The following is a 19,697-nucleotide window of genomic DNA, read 5'->3' on the forward strand; positions in this document are numbered from 1 at the left end:
ACCTGCTGATAACTAATTTTCTATGACTTCACTGTTAACCACCTACATCTGCCAACTGTATATAACATGCTTTAGTGTTAACCATCACCATTTGATAACTAATTTCCTATGACTTCACTGTTAATGACCTACATATGACAACTGTAATTTTATATAACATGCTTCAGTATTAACAACCACAATCTGATAACTGTAACTTCATATTTATTACTCACTGAATACCATACACTGACAGTATCTGACTCCAACTTCACACGACAATGAAGAACAAATTAAAATAATTTCACATAGTTTATCTTGTGTGCCAAACTAAGACATACATAATATGTTATATATAATACTTTACAACTGCATTAAAAGGATTGCCCAGCCCTCTATAGCCCTGAGGAGATAATTTTGTGAAATTACAAACATTGTTGTGGATGTATGTGTCAGCAAAACTGTAAGAGAACATTTATGAAGTATGAACAGTATAATTCTAAAGTGTAGATATCTGATGACTTAGTAACAAAATTCATTGGGCATATTCCCTCTGTCAGACATAATTGAAACAACAGGTGTAAAACTGGAAAGAAAACTATAGATTCAGTAAGTTATTAGGATCTGAGTGCTAGAACCCACAATATTCCGAAATCCCATTACAACACACCATTTATAGCTGATTGTGGTCATAATAGTTTCTGCTGAAGACATACAAATATAAATCTGTCATCAACTAACTTTGATTTGTATCAAGAATTATGTCACTCCTCTCCCATCTTATTTTTTTTAATAATTCTAAAAATACATGATCTTGTAACAATATGATTTTATCGAGAATTATATTACTCATAATCCATCTTCTTTTTAATAACTTAAATAATACATGATTTTGTAACTGTATACATTATTTTAGATTGTTTTTTCACAGTTCTGCTGGCTGGTTGTTGTAATATACATATATAATTAAAAGGTTGAGGTTTCATTTTTCAAATTAACTCTTCCAGATGGTTCAAAAAATGTCCTATAGGGTAACACATGGGTATGACATTCCAAGATAACACCATTACTTTAAAATAATGTTGATATGTAATATGTAGCAGGAAGTCAAACAACACATCAAACAATAATTCTTAAATTAATATAATTACATTAACAATTTTTACTACCTGAAGTGTCACATAAACTAAAACATCTAGACTTGTCAGTTTATTCTGTATTATTTTTTATTGAAATCTAACATTAAACTGTAATATTATTTCTGTTAACATGTTAAAGCCTTGAACACTTAATATTATGTAATTGATTTTTAAAGTAGCTTTCAAAACAACCAGATTCTTGGAGAAAACATTATATAATCCTAACTTGTTCATTGTCTTGTAATGCTGTTGAATATAGTAAAGACAGAAGGAATTTGCAACCAAAATAATTTTATCTTTTTTTTTTCCACAATCCTGCCAAATTATAATCTGTTTAGGTATAAAAGTATTCATAGCTGACATGTTTGTAATTTTTTTAATATCAGATTTTTTGGTTCATTGTTGTGTTTAACCAAGTATTGCTTTTCAGAAATCCAGTGATCTTCTCTCAGGTTTTCATAATTCAAGACATTTCATCTTTACACACAGAGTGATGCCTGTACTTCATGTCTAACACATGAATGTATCAATTTAACTAACTGAGCAACAAACTTGTGGAATTAGTTTTTATAATGTTTCATATTCTGCTAATACAATAAATATAAATATAGAATAGTAAATTAGAATTTTGTATGTTGATTTTATTTGTTGGTTGGTTTGTAAAAATAGTATAATTTTTTATTTTTTTTTAGTTTAGTCTAATATATTTTATTTAACTTCTAACATTTATCTTCATTCAAATTTTCTTTGGGCATTCTTTTTCTCTCTCTAGCAAAGGAGAAAATTCTTGTATATCATTCTATATCAGTTTGTAATATTTCTCATTTTACCAAATGTTACAGTAACATTTCTCACAGGAACTTGGTAGTGTTTAATCTTTTGATAGACACAAACTGGTCCAACTTGTAAAAAGTTTGGATAAAAAAATTGCAAGCCTTAAAATTATTTCTCCAATATTCAAACCTAGGAGCCAACTTAATTAGTTTATTGAACTGATAACTTATACAGCACACACAATTATGTGAAATTAACTACCTTTGATTTTACCTATAGAGTAAACAGCTGATGTGTCATAACTAAGACGTGAATTAACCATTGATGTTAAGATTTTACTTTCTTCAAATGGTAGAAAAAACAATAACCAATCAGACACTACATTTTATAGCCAACAAAAGTAAAGAATATGATTTTATTTAGTACCAGAGTTGCTCCTTGGTATAAAGTAACAGCAATAACCTTGGGTAAAGATCCAATCTAGCAAATGTAATGGGGAATTTCAGTCAACGATTACGATTTTGTGTGCCACCAATACCAAATGTGGTGCATGCGTATACCTGATTCGATTTTATTACTGATCAGGATCTCTATTAACCTACACTCAAACCTAATTATATGCCGAAAGTAGCGCATCGTCCGTTTTATATGCGCATTTGTGGCTGGAACAATGTTAAAAAGACGAACTTGCTTGTTGCAGCGAAAGGCGCTGTCATTTCGTATAGATCTACACCGCTATGGTGGAGATATTGGCGTGACATAAATAGAGCTATTCGTCTTTATATAGTAGGTAATCAATTAGAACCATTTAAACTCGACACTAATATTGGTATTGAAGTATTAACACAGGTCAGCAAATTGTGACCAAAAGAGCTTCGTTTATGATATTCGCATAAAGCCACTGGAGGGCTATCTGCCTCTAATGAAGAAGTAATAGACAAGAAGGAAAACAACTAGCCACCTTAACCCGCAGCCAACTCTTAAACTACTATTTACCAATGAATAGTAAAATTGAACATCAATTTATAACGCCCACATGGTGATGAGATTCAAAGCCGCAAATTGTAAATCGAGCGCTCTAACCAACAGAACATGGAAGCCAGTAAAGTGACGTTGGTTTGCTATGAAAACTACAGCAACAGTAAAATAAACAATTAATATCCAAGAACATCATCACAAAAGACTAAATATATATTGTAATATCATAAGCGTATTTCCCGTGTTTAAAATTATTATCCTATATGAAATTAAACTAGAAAATTCCCATTCATATTTCTTTGATATTCATAAAATGCAACCAAGTGCCTAACATTTTTTTATTTCTTTTTCGTTTGGCTATAATTTTGAGTTTTTAAAAACTTTTGTAAAAGTCCTTCTCAGTATACAGTCAAACATATGTTGAAAATAATGAAATTAATTATTGACCGTTATAACGCTATTGCCATTAAGCCTTTTTTATTAGTTAGATACAAAAACGATATTTCAATTTAAAAAGGCTATCACAACGATCAGTTACTTGTGCTAAATGACTAACTTTAATGAAATGAGAGTTAACTGAAGAAAACAAATGCTCTACTAACTTAATGAAAGTAAATCTCGCAAATTTTCTAAATTAGTTCATTTAAATTGCATAACTAGGATAGAATATATACTTAACCGCAAATAATGTAAATATTAAACATCTTATTTATTTCTACTTTTACACAAAATTGCTAAACGTACCCTGTGGCGAAAATAAAAAGTTATGTCCAGACGACAGATTGCGCGGTTAAGTCTTATTCAGAGTTTCACAATGTTTGATAGTACAGAAATCGATGAAAGTATCCAAAATATTTTACAAAGAAGGAATGGGAAGAAATGTGCTCTTATGAAAAAATGCGTTATACCAACATCAAAGTTAACTATGACATGATGTGCAAATTAGGTAAGACCACTAATTTCACGCCAATACTAAAGTAAATGTGAATGCTATCTTTAAGCCTAAGTTAGTGATAAAAAGTGCCTAACCTCTATTTTAGTAATAGTATTTTTACCTGTCATCATACTTAAAGAAAGCTGAAGTATGTTAGATATTACTAAACAAAGGTTTTAGATTTTGAGATAAAAAGACCGGTACTTCAGCATTTGGCCTACGGTACGTTCTTTAATCGTTGATAAAGTATTTATTTAGTCATCGCACAGTTTGAATAGTTTTTTTTAGTTATTAGTATTATATTATCACTAATAGTTATCTAGATATTACTGCTATTATGTTGTCACAATACTGCGAGTTGTTAATGAGTGCAACGTTAACTATTAGCAATACACTGTCATAATAAGCGGTTCACACTATGTAAATGATTTGATTTCCGGAGCCAATTTTTGGGCGAATCACTTAAAGTGATTAATAAACTCTTGTTTATTAATAAAGAAAATATAATTTACTCGTAAAGAGAAGCTTCAAGAGATGCCATGTTGAAAGAAGAAAGCACTCCTTCCTGTAAACAGGAACGTGTAGGTGGAGACACTATATTTAAATATCTAACTTCCTTTTTCCCTTAATTAATGACTAGAAGCTCGACATGGCCAGGTGGTTAGGGCATCCGAGTCGTAAACTGAGGGTCACGGATTCAAATCCACGTTACACCGACATGCTAACTCTTCAGCCGTGGAGGTGTTATAATGTAACGGTCAATCCCACTATTTGTTTGGTAAAAGAGTAGCGAGAGTTGGCGTGGGTGATGATGACTAGCTGTGTTTCCTTTAATCTTACACTGGTAAATTAGAGACGGCTAGAGTAGATATCCCTCGTGTAACTTTGCGCAAAATTAGAAAAAAACAACACTTAATGATAAATTGGTTTGCATTAGCTAATACTATAAGCCTGAAAGCCAGATATAAAGACAGAGAATGACTTCATTGAGTGGCATGGGGTACATTCGAAGAGTAATCCCATGTGATACTTCATTATGGTGTCCCAGGTCGTATGCTAAGTTTTGGTGCGTTAGAAGTAGTGGTAATATAAGCCAGGGCCCTGTGAATAACTGTGTTTCAGAGGTCAAACACCGGAAAATATTTTCTGTAAGTATAAAATTGTTTTAATTTTTATTGATACTATGAGTGGCAATATTAAAGGAGTTAACACAATAGGCCTAACATTTGAATAAAAGCCAAGAGGCATCTTTTCTGAAAAGATTGTTATTTTTTGGACTTTTTACAACGTGGATTTATACATTGGATTTCCTGTCCACAGAATAAAGATATAACTTAGGTTGAGATTGGTCTTTCCATTAAGATCATAAGCCTTATTTATCTGTTATTATAACCTAAACAAACTTATTATTTAATACTACGTTAATTGCTGTAACATTTCATAAGCGCTCAACCATAATTGACTAAACTTAGTTATTGATATTTAGGATAATAGAAAACCTAAATTGTACCCAAGCTTTTAATTTGAATATCGACTCTTGAAAAAATGTAGATTAGCCTAAAAATCCTAGGACAAAAAATTGAAATTATTATTAATATTATATTGACTTATTAAAAAGTCAAGTGTAAATTAAATTTATATATAATTCTAAATGTGTATGGAAATAATTACTAAAACTAATTTGTTTAAAGCTGTAAGTTGAAAAATAAAACCTGTGTTGCAATATTTGAAACATAAGTTTCTTTCTTTAAATTTTTTACTTTACTTAATGATCCAAGAAGGATAGCCTTGTAAATTTAGACCTAATAATAGTTAGGCTGCTTGGTTTCTATAACGTCTATTTTTTTATCTTACTTAAACTTTCATGTATTTTAATACTAGCATGTATATAAATATCTGAAAGCCAATTGGCTTTTATAGAATTATAATAATCACGCAAACAGTAGCGCTGCCCACGTTGGGATGGCCAGGATTGTTCATCGAAATAGTATTGGGTTGAGGAATAATTCGTGAGCGTTTTTTTCAAGTTAAAAAATATATTCATTAATGAAACGCTTTCGCAAAATATTTCATGTCATTTGGTAGATAAATTTTTGCTCTAATAGATGGTGTGTTTGATTTTCATGTCTTTAATTTTTGCTTTCATTTTCAGCTCATTAAATGGAATGTCAAGTGGACAAAATCGAGCATTTTCGACACCATCTGCTTTTCGCATTTAATTTCTTGCAATTTCGTTTAAAACAATGCATACTATATACCTAGGTATTACATGAAATAAAGTATCATAATAAATGTTTTGGGTGTAATGTGTTCATGCATTGAAGTATTGTATAGTCTTGCATGTAATGCTTGAATGAAATTATTTAAAATCGCTCACGAATTATTCCTCAACCTAATATTTTAAATCATACTAGAACGTTACAACACTATATGGTGTTTCCTCTTATAAATAAATACGTGTATGTAATGACTGCGACACAGTTCTGTAAATATCTGTAGATATCATAACAAAAAGTTTGAATTTCGTGTTCTTTATTCTGTGTTGTTTTTTGTTAATTATCTTAACTTAGAAACCAAAACAACAGTGTAAACCAATTTCACTTAAGTAACAGAGATTCAAACGCGGTATCCACTTTTATAAGTATTATTAATAACAAGTTGTGTTTAATTAAAATAATAATTGTAATGTAAATTATGTTAACGTTATCCCTTGCAGTTACTTTTGTTACAGAAATTTACTGTTCCTTTAAGAAGCTTAAGGATGAAACGGAATTATCAACTAGTAATAGTTGGAAGTTCAATCTACTTCGAAATTCGTTATTAATACCACATCCGTATGTCTATTAAAACACTGCTTTAAAAATTATTAGACAAGTAAAGACAATTTTTAAAAAAAAGTAAGTAAACTTTGGGAGGGCTAATATCAATCCTTTAAAAAACAATATAGACAAGATTGTAAGGATGATATTTGCACAGGGATGTAGTGTAGTAGACTGTTAACGGAGAAAAGTAGGATAAATTCAGTGTTGATTGAGTAGTTACATATATTGCTATATGTTAACTCTTGTCTGTATTTTTATGTAGGGATGATGCAAATAACATCACCACTATCTTGTTTGGATTAATTTTGGAGGATTAATATTAGCCATTCCATGATAATATGATATTCTCTCTTACTAGTAAAGGTAAACAAAGAGATCGTCTCTTTTTCACTAACGAGTTTTATCATTTAAATACATATCTGTTATTAATTGTTGTAGTATAGCAGTATTATGCGTTCTTTACGAATTTAATAAAGTATCTATCTCTGATTTAGTTTTCCTACGTATCATAACGGTATCATACTTGTAGTGGAAACATTAAGTGAACGTTGACAGCTAATACTCTTGATATAACTTTGTTAGCCAAAGGTCTCAGAGTTTATTTTCACTAAAAATATCTAGTATTGCTTGACGAAACTATTACACTTTTCGCTTATAACTTATTATTATTGTTAAATAACACAGTAACTTCTTTACGAATTGAAAATGTTTAAAGGTTTTGTTCTGTCTCATCTTACAAAACTTCTTATTTTAAGTTTTATTTCTGCTCTCATGTAGCTAAACATATTTGATCATATATACAACAAAAAGTTTTTTTTTTGCGTTGTAACATTTTTCAAAAACGAATAATTGTCGCTAGGGTTAGCCAGATATCTGTAACTTATATAAGTAATTTTCAAAAGTATCACTGAAAATGTTTGTGTTTGTGTATTTTCAATGTTTTGAATGTAAAACATAGTTGGTTGAACCTAAAATACGTTCATATTTATAAACTCTATGACGAAAGTGACAACATAAAATAACTTATCGATTAAGTGTTATCACATTCTTAAGTTCAAAATAAGTAGAAAAAAATGTTATTGATTAAGTGTTATCACATTCTTAAATTCAAAATAAGTAGGAAAAAAAAGGTTATTTACAGTTGTTGTCGTATCTAATTTATTTGCTACTAAAGGATTTTGTTGTTTTTTTCAAAATTTGTATGTGTTGAATACTAGCGGAAATGCTGCCCTACAGGCAATTGTTTATACTATTTCCTTCAGAAGGTCCAATTATTTGGTATGACAGTCTCAAAGAATACAACAGAGGTAAATCCTTGAATATTTTATTACCGACTAAATAATTTATTGACATTGTGAGTATGAACATGTCAGGTGATCCGGTTGTTAAAACACCACCTTTACCATATCATGTGTGAAAGCTTTAGTCCAGTTTTATAAGAGACCAAATTGTAATGAAACTTTGTTAGGAACTTCCTTGCAGTATGATCAGAAATTGTGAGACATTTCATCTAGATCAGACTTCAGCTGTGGTAGGTGTTCTGGACAAACGGACATTAGCCTATTATAGCGAAATCTTCGATATAAAGTAAAATACATTATAAGAGGACGGGCGTTATTCAATTCCAACCATCTATATTTCTACTTCATTTGGAACAGGTCTTACTCCAAAACCTCCCAACTTCATGGTTCCTCGTAAGAGAAAGGTATTTAATAACGATACAGAAAGCGATGAAGAGTGGACACCACAGAAGGAAAGAATTACAAAAATGGGTAAATAGTTCTTGTAATGAAAACTGATTTTACTTGTGCTTGGCATTCAGATATCAGTATAAATGATTTTAGTTCATTTTGTCTGTGTTATAGCAAATTACAATATGATCATAACAACATTCAGTACAATCATCAAGTTTGACCTAGGGAATGGAACTTTGGCCTTTAAAGTTGCAAGTCCATAAACTTACCACTGATCCACTGTGCAAGGAACTAGCAACAAAACAATTGTAGTTTGTTTTGAAGGCAAGCACAAAGCTACACAATGGGCTATCTGTGCTCTGCCCACCACAGGTATCTAAATCCGATTTCTAGAGTTGTAAGTCTACTTATGTTTCGCTGTGACGTTTCAAACCCAAAACGGTACAGTTATTCTTCAGATAGTTTTATATTGTCATACATTAAAAGCGTTATCGTCGATATTATAAAGTAACAAAGTAAATATGTCAGTGAATGCAAAATTAATAAGTCCTGTTTTAAATGTATTCTCTTCAGATATAGAAATTAACGACTTACGTTTGTTATTTTTCCCCATAGTGAGACTGGTGAACTTGCATATATAACATGAATTTATGACGTGGAATTCTATGAGTAAGTTTATAAATATGGGCTGAGTGTGAGACAGTTGTTAACATGGCATGCTACATATTACGGGGTTTAAGGGCAGGGCAGTATTTCCATCGAAGACATAGTCGATAACATGCTATAAAAATGTAATTACCGTCATTCAGGTCGGCGGCGAGTACTGCTAACTGTCTTTCATCTGATCAGGAACTCACACTTAAGACTTTTGTCTATATCTGAACCTTGAGACTTTTCCCGTTTAGATTTTGCGTCACATGACAGTTGGATCGTAAAATGTCTATTCCAGCTCCTTCTGTACACAGAAATTTTATTTTATAAATAACTGTCCATCGAGTTGTTTATATGTTATTTTTTTCTTATTCATTAATTTAAGCGCAAGTTCTTCTTGTGGTAGAACTGGATCTGTTTCTTTGTTTGGAAGTAAACACAAAACTACACAATGTGCTATCAGTGTTCTGCTCACCACGGGTTTCGAAACTCAATTTCTAGCAGAGTGAGGCTGCAGACATACTACTGTGTCACTGGGGTGCAGTTTCAAAGGTGGTGAGTTCGGTTCGAGTCCGTTTGATAATGCAAAGCATTCTCCACTCTTTAAACATAAGGTGCGTAATAAAAGTGACAGTCAGTTATTGAGTGTGGAAGATGTTTATTGGTAACCCAAAACTTGCGACGGCGGCGGATAACCTAAGTAGTTTTGCCATAAAAAAAATTCTATTTATTATTTTGTTTGTAAATAACTTCAAATAGATGGTGTACACAGACTATCTGTAATAACGTGTTGTATAAGATATATAATTGTAACAGTAGAATTAAGGCATATAACCTAGGAATGCTTAAATCATTTGTATTTCATTATTTTATATACATTGAAATTATTTATGCTTAACTTCTCATAGCATCATTCAAACATCCAAACATGAAGAGAGAAGACTTGGGGCCAACGCAGGTAACTGTTTCATATACATAACACTATGTGTCACAAATATTGTTCCTGGATAGTTTGTGTTAATTCTTAATTGCTTATGTTGTAAAAAATACAGAAAATGGCCATTATTCTCTTCAAACTTTGCTTTTCTGACCTGGATAATGAAATTTAGAAATCAACCCATTTGCACATTTTCATTTACCTAAGGCCTGAATGAAACAACATATGAATCAAGATTTACATATATTTAAACTAAAGTTATAGAAAAATGTTTAGAAGTGAGTAGTTTTTCGAGATTGTACTATTGGAGATTTAAAAATAAAAAGCCATTTAAATTTTAAAGGGTCTAAAATTTGTATAATATAAAATCTTAGTATTCAAGCAAGCAAAAATTGTCCGTCTTACCCTCTTAGAGTTTTTTTTTGCACTGCTCACAGGTAAAATGAGGTGCCCAGGGTTTGTCTTGATCCCCGACAGGCATGCCGAAATATACCTTGTAGGCTTCACAGATTTTAGCAGATGTTGTCACAGAGTACTTTTTTAGCTATTGTCTTGATAAATTGGTCACATACGTAGCAGAATGCATCTGGAGAATGCTTGTAGCTTCTTGATGCCATCTCTGATAAAATCAGATAGGTCTATATGTTCACTTAGGCAGCTAGAACTAAACTGAAATGGTGAGTTGTGAGTTCCTGTATATATATATATATATATATTACTATGGAAAGTTCTAGAAAATTGCACAAGGCTTTTGAAAATTTTCGTAAGTTCTACAACATTCTAGAAAGTTCGAGAAAATTCTCTGTCAGTTACTCAGCACTGAATCGACCTAGAATGTTCTGTAAAATGGGTAAATTTGAAAATTTCATTACCCAGATCACAAAAGCAAAGTTTCAAGAGAAAAATATATTTTTCTATTTGCCTTAAGCATAAGCAATTGGGAAGTAACACTTCCTGCCCAGGAACAAGAAAAAGTAAAAATTTTGTTACATGTTTTCTAGGTTTAGGTAAGACCACATCGATAACAGGTTTGTTATGACCCTATATGACCAAATAAAAAATAGTTTACGTTTCATTATTTATGATCAATATATGTAATACTTCTTGTTCTCTACGTGTATATGATAATATTCGTTTCTTATTGTATATAAGTACCCGGACGTAAGTATACATTTTAATTTGTATGTATAGGATTAAAAAAGATATTATGCTGTCTTTTTCATTTAATATATTCAGATATGTTTGATAATTCTATACCATATATGAACTGTATAGACAGGCACCTCGTCAGACAAGGTAGATGTAAATGAAATAGTGATAAAGGACTTGGATGTTGCAAGAACTACGTTAAAAAAATTGAAAACAACATTCGAAAACTGGAAGATAAAGTTTATGATACAGACAACATCGATTCTGGTATGGTTTGATTTCTTTGTCTCTGAATGACAGAAACAGTATTTTTATTTACAGAAAATAAACTTAAGATGTTGTTTTCATTATAGGCTTTGTAATTTTCCTTCCTTTGTGTGAAAATTTTGTTTAAAACTAATATCGTTTTTTTAAGTTATAAATAATCTAAACATAAGGATAAATATTAGTCAGTTGTACATTAAACATGGGTAAAACTAAACTTTAAATGTTACATATTTCTACTGGTAGGTTTTTCTTGTTTAGTTGTGGGTCTGTTACAGAACTTAAGTTCCTTAACTGTTTTAGAAAGAACTAGTGCTGTGTACAAATATAGTGTTTTATTTGCTAGAGATACGTTCTGAATATAGACAGCCAGTGTTGTTAAATTATTATGAAAGTCATTGAAAGTATAATTAATAGGAAGTTAGGGTCACATGATACCGTCAATGGTCGTGTACCTATATTCGTAGTCTAGATCCTGTGTAAAACAAATGCTACGTTTATTAGCACTTAACCATATTTTACCTACTTTCTAACACCTTTCTCTCTTTGTCTAATGTTTTCTAATATTTCATGGATTTGAACAGTAAATATTTCCAGTATAACTTAACGTTTAGGGGATGAAGTGCAAAAGCCAGGTATCCTCGAAGGTCTGTGAGTAAGAAAGACTACAGAGAAGCAGAAATTCCAGACGATGACCATTTCATTTGTAGGTGTTTCATAAAATCAATCAATTTAGTAGAAACCAAGTGTGTTATAATGTCACTTTCGAATAAACTTTAAAAGGGTTTAAAACTAACGAAGAATGCAGCTACTTGTAAACTAATGATTAATGTTTTTTTTACTACGGCAGAAGAATTAATATTACTGAACACTTTCGAAATAAGTGGTAGTTTTTGGTGTGTATTAAATAATTTTAAATGTTCAAATTACTCCTTCCTTTTTCATTATAATGAAATTTGTTTCATAATATTATATTCACAGATCTTCAAAGTTAGATTGCCTGTTTTTTTAGATATACATTGGAACAACTTTCCAAACAAACAAATGTTTTATAACAATGTATTGATTGATAAATGATTTGTCAAAGAAAATATCCATTTATCATCTAATTGTTATAGTTCTTTTCTAAGTTTGTGACGACTGTGAGAATGAATCTGAAGGGGACTGTCCTATTCACGGACCGCTGTTGGTGATAGAAGATAAAAGGTAGTGGACAGCTTTAACGATTGGATATATATAAATGGATGTATTTATTTTATCTACTGAAGTATCGTGTTACATCAGTAACGTATGAATCATATTTATAGGAATATTAACAGATAGAAAGTAAGTATTTGTCAACATATTCTGTTTCATGTAACTCCATTTATATTATGCTTTTTGTTAAAAGGATTTTACCTTTCAGTAGTGACAGTTATTCATCTATAGAGGTCTTCACATCCTTTATATTTTACAGTAACGTTGTGAGTCATGAATGGGTTTTTAGTTTTAGTACAAAACTACACATACGGATACCCTTTTACTGAGTCAACTAGAGGGTCGAGCACCTAATTTTAGTGTTATAAGATTTTTAACTTACCTTACATAAAGGGATGCGTTTTGTAAACAATGTTTTATCTTTCTAATATAAATGTACATAAGTAACAACTTCTCACCATAAGATATATAGATTGTTCTATTGTTTCCTCTCATCATAAAATGTAGAGATTGTTCTATTGTTTCCTCTCATCATAAAATGTAGAGATTGTTCTATTGTTTCCTCTCATCATAAAATGTAGAGATTGTTCTATTGTTTCTTATCACCATAATATGTAGAGATTGTTGTAATGTTTCTTATCAAAATAAAATGTAGAGATTGTTGTATTGTTTCTTATCACAATAAAATGTATAGATTGTTCTGTTGTTTCTTCTCACAATACAATGTGTATATTGTTCTATTGTTTCTTCTCACCATAAAATATATAGGTTGTTCTTCAACTTTTTTGTTATTCTTTCATTCAAAGAACAGTTGTAGTGACTTGTTTGTTGAGCTTTCCAGCTCTGGTGCAGATAGGTGCTTGCATTGTTTTTGTGGATAAATTTCTTACTCCGCATGCTAATAAGGCATACCAACAGCAGAAATAGAATATGATAAAATAGTGGTGTCTACCATTAGAATTATTTTGCATTATTTTTAGAAATCCTTCATTTAAAGAACTTCTGTTGCATTAAAGACAACAATCTGACTACAAATGTCTTGCGGGTTTCTGCTAGCCTATTATAACATTACTCAGTTTTTGTCAGTCATGGTAATGTGTACACTTGCTATTTTTATAACGATCATACCAGCTACCATATAGAATAGATGACGCTATAGGCTACTAATAGCGATAATAGTGATCATTAAATCACATCTTACTATAAACACATGTTTGAATTCAGTACAGTAACATTATCAGTTACATACCAGATTTAAAGAAAGCTAATGAGTCAAGTACTTTAGCTATAGTTATTGTACACGTCAGTAATAATTAGTATATATTGAATTAACCTCAATGTGTTTTATAGCAAAGCCATATGGGGCTATCTGCTGTGCTCACCAAGGGTAATAAAACCCCTAATTTTAGTCATAAATCCAAAGACTTACCACTGTCCCACTCCTAGTCTGGTTGGGACCTAGGTGTACAGGGTATATACTTATCAAAAGATATATTCTTAAATGTGACCTATGTGATATTTCCTCTGTTTTCAAATATGTATTGAAATGTTATGTTTTTTAGAAGTTGTATATAAATTGTCACGGACACTGTTTTAAAAGTATCAACTAATCTGCCAAACAGATCTTAGAAATATTTATTTATCTTTGGTTTGACTAAAGATATTTGTTCTCATAACTAAGATACCAGCTGATGGGTCTGATCCCTTGAGAGCTGACCACAGTATCCCAAATAACCTGTCTATTGGAACGTCTGGTATAAAGAATGCTGGAGCAGGTGTTTGGGCAAAGGTTGCTTTTCCTAAAGGTGTCAGATTCGGTCCATATGAAGGTGTCATCACATACGACTCTATAGAGGCTCATCAGAGTGGTTACGCTTGGCAAGTACGTGAATGATTCGTACGTAATTGTTACATAACATTCAGAGTCAATATAGTTTACTCTAAAATGTAATTTTGATATTTAAATACGTTCTTGGGAATTGTTTTATAAAATAATGTATTTTTTAATTATCTGCATATTTGAATTCATGTATATGAATCAACTGTCTTACATTTTTTATACAAACTATAAACATATGTTGTTTTATTGCTACCATGTAAGTACTACTAAAATTAGGGTTAATATGAGCTAGAGAAAGAACTATTGCTGTTATAACCGAAGACTTATTATGTAAAAGTAAGATTGTATATAAAGAGAAGTGTATACTAAGAAATGGCAGTGGGATTTCAGAAGGAGTTTAATCATTTACATACAAGGGATGCATAAGCTAACAGTGACTTTCACAACTTGTGGGAAAGCTTTTGGAATATCTAATAAAAGATGCTTTGTAAAGTCACTTAAAAGAAGTTTATAATTTTATTGGATAGTCAAAATGGTTTCACTGAGGGGAAATCTTGCCTTTTGACCTTCTTTGAAAAGATTACTGAGATAAGGGTATGGATTTTGTGTATCTGGATTTTCAAAAAGCATTTGATAGGGTGCAACATAAAAGACTTGTAAAAACAGTATCCCTCTATGTGTGGGTGATAAGTTAGCAAATTAGATAGAAGAAAGGAGCGGGTTGTTACGTACAGAGTTCAGTGAATGTGCATTGATATCACAAGTGGTGTATCTCATGACTCAGTCTAAAGACATTTAATCCTTTTTATTTACATCAATGACACAGATGAAGAAATACTAAATGAACTACTTATATTTGCTGATTCAAGTTCTATGGTGTTGGTGGCTGTGACAATGATGCTACCAATTTACAGAATGATTTATATAATTTAGTGAGTTGGTCAGATAAACGTCAGATTCATTTTAATTATGATAAATGTGAGATATTGTAGTGGGTTATCATAATTTGAATTATAAGTATAATTTGGATGAGAATAACCTTTAGAGTGTCATGAAAGAAAATGATCTTGATGTACTGGTGTTCCAGTCTCTTAAGCCATCCAAACAGTGTGCTGTTGTTAGGTTGTAGAGCAAATAAGATTTTAAGTTGTATCTACAGAAACATTAAATACAAGATTAAGCGGTTATAATGTTTCATGATGACGAAAACCTACTAGAAGTTAAAATGTATTCTCAAGACAGCTGGTGTGGGTATTAGTACTTTAATTAAAGTACAGAACAAGTTTCGACCTTCTTAGGTTATAATTTTATTTTATATGCTACTGTTTAGATCACATTTGAAGCATTGTGTTCAGTCTTGGACTTTTTACCTTAGAGAATACATTAAATTTTAGAAAGGGTTCAGAGAATAGTATCTGGGATGGAGGGGTTGTCATATGAGGATAGGCTGAAATCTCTCAAACTGTTTAATCTTGCAAAGAAGAGTTGGGGCATCTGATTGAGGTGTTTAAGATTGTAAAGGGAATTGATAGTGTTGGTACATTATATTTTCCTCATTTATCAATCATAAAGTGGAACTAGGAGACGCAACTATAAATTTTAGTAGATTAGAGTCATCTTCAGCTAAGACAGTTTTATTTTTTTCTAACAGTGGTGTTTAGTTTTGGAATGGTTTGCCTTCAGGTGTTGTAGAGTCAGTAAATTGAAATGAGTTTAAGAGAAAGCTTGATAAGTATATGTATGAAAAGAGCTGACTTTAATTCTTTTAATTTAGTTTAGAAGATGGTACAGCCAACATGGACCAATATGATTCATGTTATCCCAAAACATTATGCATTTATCAGACTACTCTAAGCAAAATTCATATTTTAAATAACTGGAGTTTGTTTAATGTCACTTTGAGAGTGTACGTTTGGAAATGAAAAGAAAATAAGAACATAGTGTTGAAAACTTTCAAAATAACTACACTTTAAAAATATACAACTAATTTTATATCCTTTTAATTATGCATTTTTGTTATTTTCTGCCATCTTTAAGATCTATAAAAATGGTCGACCAAACCACTTTGTGAACGCTAGAGATAAATCGATGTCCAACTGGCTTCGATCGTCAACTGTGCCTGTAATGAAGAGCAGCAAAACCTAGTAGCTTTCCAGTACCATGGACAAATATTTTACAGAACATATAAGCCAGTTCCACCAGGTTCTGAGCTGTTAGTGTGGTATGGAGATGCATATGCTAAAGAACTTGGAATAACAAGAGGAGACAAGAATTATACTCATAAACGTGTTATGGATAAGGACTGTACGTGTTCAATAACCTTAACCCTTAAAATATTGTATAGGTACAAAGAATGTATATTGTCAGCAGCAATAATATACAAACACGTGACCTTGTTATTTACATCAGAAGTGTTCTATAGTGTTGTCAGTTGTAATATAGAAACACATGACATGTTCTTTGCATCAGAAGTGTTGTGCGGTGTCTTGTCTACAGTAATATACAAACACGAAACCTGTTCTTTAGTTCAGAAGTGTTTTCCATATAGTAATATACAAACATATGAGTTCTTTACACCAGAAGTGTTGTTGTTCAGTAATAATATACAAACACGTGGTTTGTTCTTTACATCAGATGTATTTTATGGTGTTATCTGTAGTAATATACAAACACTTGACTTGTTCTTTACATCAGAAGTGTTGTACGGTGTGTCTGTAGTAATATACAAACGTGACTTTTTCTTTACATCAAAAGTGTTCTACGGTTTGTGGTAATATATAAACACGCATTGACTTTCAATTTGTTGTTGGAAGTGTTGTTTGTAGTAATATACAAACACGCTGGACTTGTTCTTTACATCAGAAGTGGGTACAATCAACTTGTCTGTAGTAATATACAAACACATGACTTGTTCTTTACATCAGAAGTGTTGTACGATGTCTTGTCTGTCGTAATATACAAACACATGACTTTTTTTACATCAGAAGTGTTGTATGGTGTGTCTGTAGTAACATACAAACGCAGACTTTCTTCTTACATCAGAAGTGTTTGTAGTAATATACAAACACGTGACTTGTTCTCTTACATCAGAAGTGTTGTCTGTATTAATATACAAACACGTGACTTGTTCTTTACGTCAGAAGTGTTGTCTGTAGTAACATACAAACGTGACTTTTTCTTTACATCAGAAGTGTTTGTAGTAATATACAAACACGTGACTTGTTCTTTACATCAGAAGTGTTGTCTGTATTAATATACAAACACGTGACTTGTTCTTTACATCAGAAGTGTTGTCTGTATTAATATACAAACCATGCACTTGTTCTTTACATCAGAAGTGTTGTCTTGTAGTAATATACAAACACGTGACTTGTTCTTTACAGCAGAAGTGTTGTCTGTATTAATATACAAACACGTGACTTGTTCTTTACACCAGAAGTGTTGTCTGTATTAATATACAAACACGTGACTTGTTCTTTACACGAGAAGTGTTGTCTGTATTAATATACAAACACGTGACTTGTTCTTTACGTCAGAAGTGTTGTCTGTAGTAATATACAAACACGTGACTTGTTCTTTACGTCAGAAGTGTTGTCTGTAGTAATATACAAACACGTGACTTGTTCTTTACGTCAGACGTGTTGTCTGTAGTAATATACAAACACTTGACTTGTTCTTTACGTCAGAAGTGTTGTCTATAGTAATATACAAACACGTGACTTGTTCTTTACGTCAGAAGTGTTGTCTGTAGTAATATACAAACACGTGACTTGTTTTTTACACCAGAAGTGTTGTCTGTATTAATATACAAACACGTGACTTGTTCTTTACATCAGAAGTGTTGTCTGTATTAATATACAAACACTTGACTTGTTCTTTACATCAGAAGTGTTGTTTGTAGTAATATACAAACACATGACTTGTTCTTTACATCAGAAGTGTTGTACGGTGTCTTGTCTGTAGTAATATACACACACCCTAAGATGGTTTAATAGCTCTTTTTTAATATCTCAAAGTTATAGTTTGTTTTAACCCATGATATACTGTTATATACTGGTAGTTTTTATTTATTATAATATAAATTCTAAATATAGTTTATTTGTCCTCTTATTAAGATCACAGACAAGCACTGTAAGAAATTTGACCAGTCGATACTGCTAACACATGTCATCTTCATTTCTTTAATCTCCTTGGCCAGGTTCTGAGACGTGTGTCTGTGGCCTCTGTGGAATATGTCTTACATCGAAACGAAGCTGTGGCTAAACATGAAAAACAGAAACGGAGACCAAGTTGGTAAAGATAAAAAATACAAACAGTGTTCACAGTGCTGTTACTCCTGTGATTATACATCTTATCTTTCTTCTCACATGTTAACACACACTAGAGGCGGCCACACAAGTGTGAAGTCTGTGGGATGAGGTTTACATGGTTGAGTAGCCTTAAAGTACATAGTAGGAAACACACATAGAGAAAAACCGTTCACTTGTGAAGTCTGTGGGATGAGGTTTACATGGTCGAAGTCACCTTAAAGTACATAGTATGAAACACACAGGAGGAGAAAACCGTTCACTTGTGAAGTCTGTGGGATGAGGGTTTACACAGTCAGTAGCCTTAAAGGGTACATAGTAGGAAACACACAGGAAAAACCGTTTACTTTGTGAAGTCTGTGGGATGAGGTTTCACACAGTCGAGTAGCCTTAAGTACATAGTAGGAAACACACAGGAGAAAAACCGTTCACTTGTGAAGTTTGTGGGATGAGGTTTTGGTCGATTCTATATAGACATAGTAGAAACATACAGGAGAAAAACGTTCACTTGTGAAGTCTGTGGGATGAGGTTTACACAGTCGAGTAGCAAAGTACATAGTAGGAAACACAGGAGAAAAACCGTTCACTTTGTGAAGTCTGTGGGATGAGGTTTACACAGTCGAGTCACCTTAATAGACATAGTAGGAAACACACAGGAGAAAAACCATTCACTTGTGAAGTCTGTGGGATGAGGTTTACACAGTCGAGTAGCCTTAATAGTACATAGTAGGAAACACACAGGAGAAAAACCGTTCACTTGTGAAGTCTGTGGGATGAGGTTTACACAGTCGAGTAGCCTTAAAGTACATAGTAGGAAACACACAGGAGAAAAACCGTTCAATTGTGAAGTCTGTGGGATGAGGTTTACACAGTCGAGTAGCTCCTTAATAGTACATAGTAGGAAACACACAGGAGAAAAACCGTTCACTTGTGAAGTCTGTGGGATGAGGTTTACATGGTCGAGTCACTTTAAAGTACATAGTAGGAAACACACAGGAGAAAAACCGTTCACTTGTGAAGTCTGTGGGATGA

The 19,697-nt window shown here is 32.0% G+C and overlaps 1 protein-coding gene and 1 long non-coding RNA gene across 3 annotated transcripts; both read left to right on the top strand.

The window, feature by feature from the left end:
* The first annotated feature begins 280 nt into the window (after positions 1-280).
* Positions 281-11,362, top strand: LOC143226190 (histone-lysine N-methyltransferase PRDM9-like). The gene is made up of 4 exons (XM_076456868.1): positions 281-3,816; positions 8,285-8,398; positions 9,880-9,929; positions 11,184-11,362. The coding sequence occupies exons 1-4, from the start codon at positions 3,750-3,752 to the stop codon at positions 11,352-11,354; spliced, it is 402 nt and encodes a 133-aa protein (XP_076312983.1). The 5' UTR covers positions 281-3,749; the 3' UTR covers positions 11,355-11,362.
* A 1,118-nt stretch (positions 11,363-12,480) lies between these two features.
* LOC143226224 (uncharacterized) lies at positions 12,481-18,636 on the top strand. 2 transcript variants are annotated; one of them, XR_013014473.1, is made up of 4 exons: positions 12,481-12,647; positions 14,200-14,400; positions 16,396-16,662; positions 18,557-18,636. It is a non-coding gene; the product is annotated as an uncharacterized LOC143226224 (long non-coding RNA). The 2 variants fall into 2 exon arrangements; XR_013014426.1 differs by lacking the exon at positions 12,481-12,647 and having other exon boundaries at positions 13,714-14,400.
* The last annotated feature ends 1,061 nt before the right edge of the window (positions 18,637-19,697 follow it).

The sequence above is a fragment of the Tachypleus tridentatus genome, chromosome 1 (assembly GCF_004210375.1).
Source record: "Tachypleus tridentatus isolate NWPU-2018 chromosome 1, ASM421037v1, whole genome shotgun sequence".
Lineage (NCBI taxonomy): Eukaryota > Metazoa > Arthropoda > Merostomata > Xiphosura > Limulidae > Tachypleus > Tachypleus tridentatus.